We start from the raw sequence: 1034 nt of genomic DNA, 5'->3' as shown, positions 1-1034 counted from the left end.
AGTTTTGAGTCTGTCCCCATTTCCCCAAGGAATTTTGGTACCTTCAGGCCTTTGAGGAACTGCTTGGTGATGGCCACGGCGTCCTTGGGGCTGAACAGGTCACTGCCTCGCACCCGCTTCCCTCCGTACTCCACCACGGCAGACACCAGCTGTGCAGGGACAGGGCACAGCCCCATCAGCCTGGCACCCCCTCCAGGCTGTGGTGAGGTGCAGACACCTCATGGGGACAAGGAGCCATGGAGATGATCCCAATGGAACCACACATGGAGGTGAGGGGGCAGAGCAGCAGCACCCCCACGCCCCCCAGCCCACCCCGACCCTCCTGCTTGAGGAGAAGCTTCATCTCCATCTCCATCGCCTGCAGCAGCTCCTCCACACGAGGTGACATCATCCCTCTCCTCCACCTCCTCCCCAGCTGCTCCTGGCACTGCTGCCTGTTCCCTCCCTGCCAGCTCCTCTCCATCCCCAGCCCCTCACTGCAGCCACTGCCTGGTGCTGCAGGAGCTGGGGAAAGTGGGGGAGGAAAAGAAGAGAGGAAGCACAGCCCAGGCCCATGGAGGTGCCACATTCCCCTCCCAGCAGGCTCCTGCCATCCCTTCTTTATTAAATCCTTCATAATATCACAGAAATCACAGACTGGTCAGGAGTGGAAGGGACCCCTGGAGTCCAACCCCCACTCACTAATTCCTGGGCTGCAGGATTGGACTTCAACCCCAAACCAGCTAGAGTCATTCTGCCTCATTTCCACTGATTTAGGGAACGGAAATCGAGTCACTTACTTAAAACACCTTTTAAAGCCACCCCCACAGGTCCCAGGCGAGCTCAGAGCTCTGTGCAACAAGACAGCCCTGGGCTGACCTGGAGCAGGCAGGTTTCACCCCAAACAGCAGAGACTCCCCCATCCTGTGGGACATTTGGGTACCTGCCCCCCATCTTGCCCCACCCCAGGGTTACCTGGTGGTACCTGCCCCTGTCCTGCCCCACTCCAGGGTTACCTGGTGGTATCTGCCCCCGTCCTGCCCCACTCCGGGGTT

At 59.6% G+C, this 1034-nt stretch overlaps 1 protein-coding gene across 1 annotated transcript in view; it reads right to left on the bottom strand.

Annotated features, from left to right (window-relative positions):
* VPS45 (vacuolar protein sorting 45 homolog) overlaps positions 1-1034 on the bottom strand; it is a 14573-nt gene that overhangs the window by 4530 nt on the left and 9009 nt on the right. The window contains 1 exon segment of the mRNA XM_031064703.1: positions 42-269. Coding sequence (XP_030920563.1) covers positions 42-269 — 228 coding nt within the window.

The sequence above is a fragment of the Geospiza fortis genome, unplaced genomic scaffold (genome assembly GCF_000277835.1).
Source record: "Geospiza fortis unplaced genomic scaffold, GeoFor_1.0 scaffold439, whole genome shotgun sequence".
Lineage (NCBI taxonomy): Eukaryota > Metazoa > Chordata > Aves > Passeriformes > Thraupidae > Geospiza > Geospiza fortis.
The sequence above is the reverse complement of the archived record's forward strand: the minus strand, read 5'-3'. Positions and strand labels throughout refer to the sequence as shown.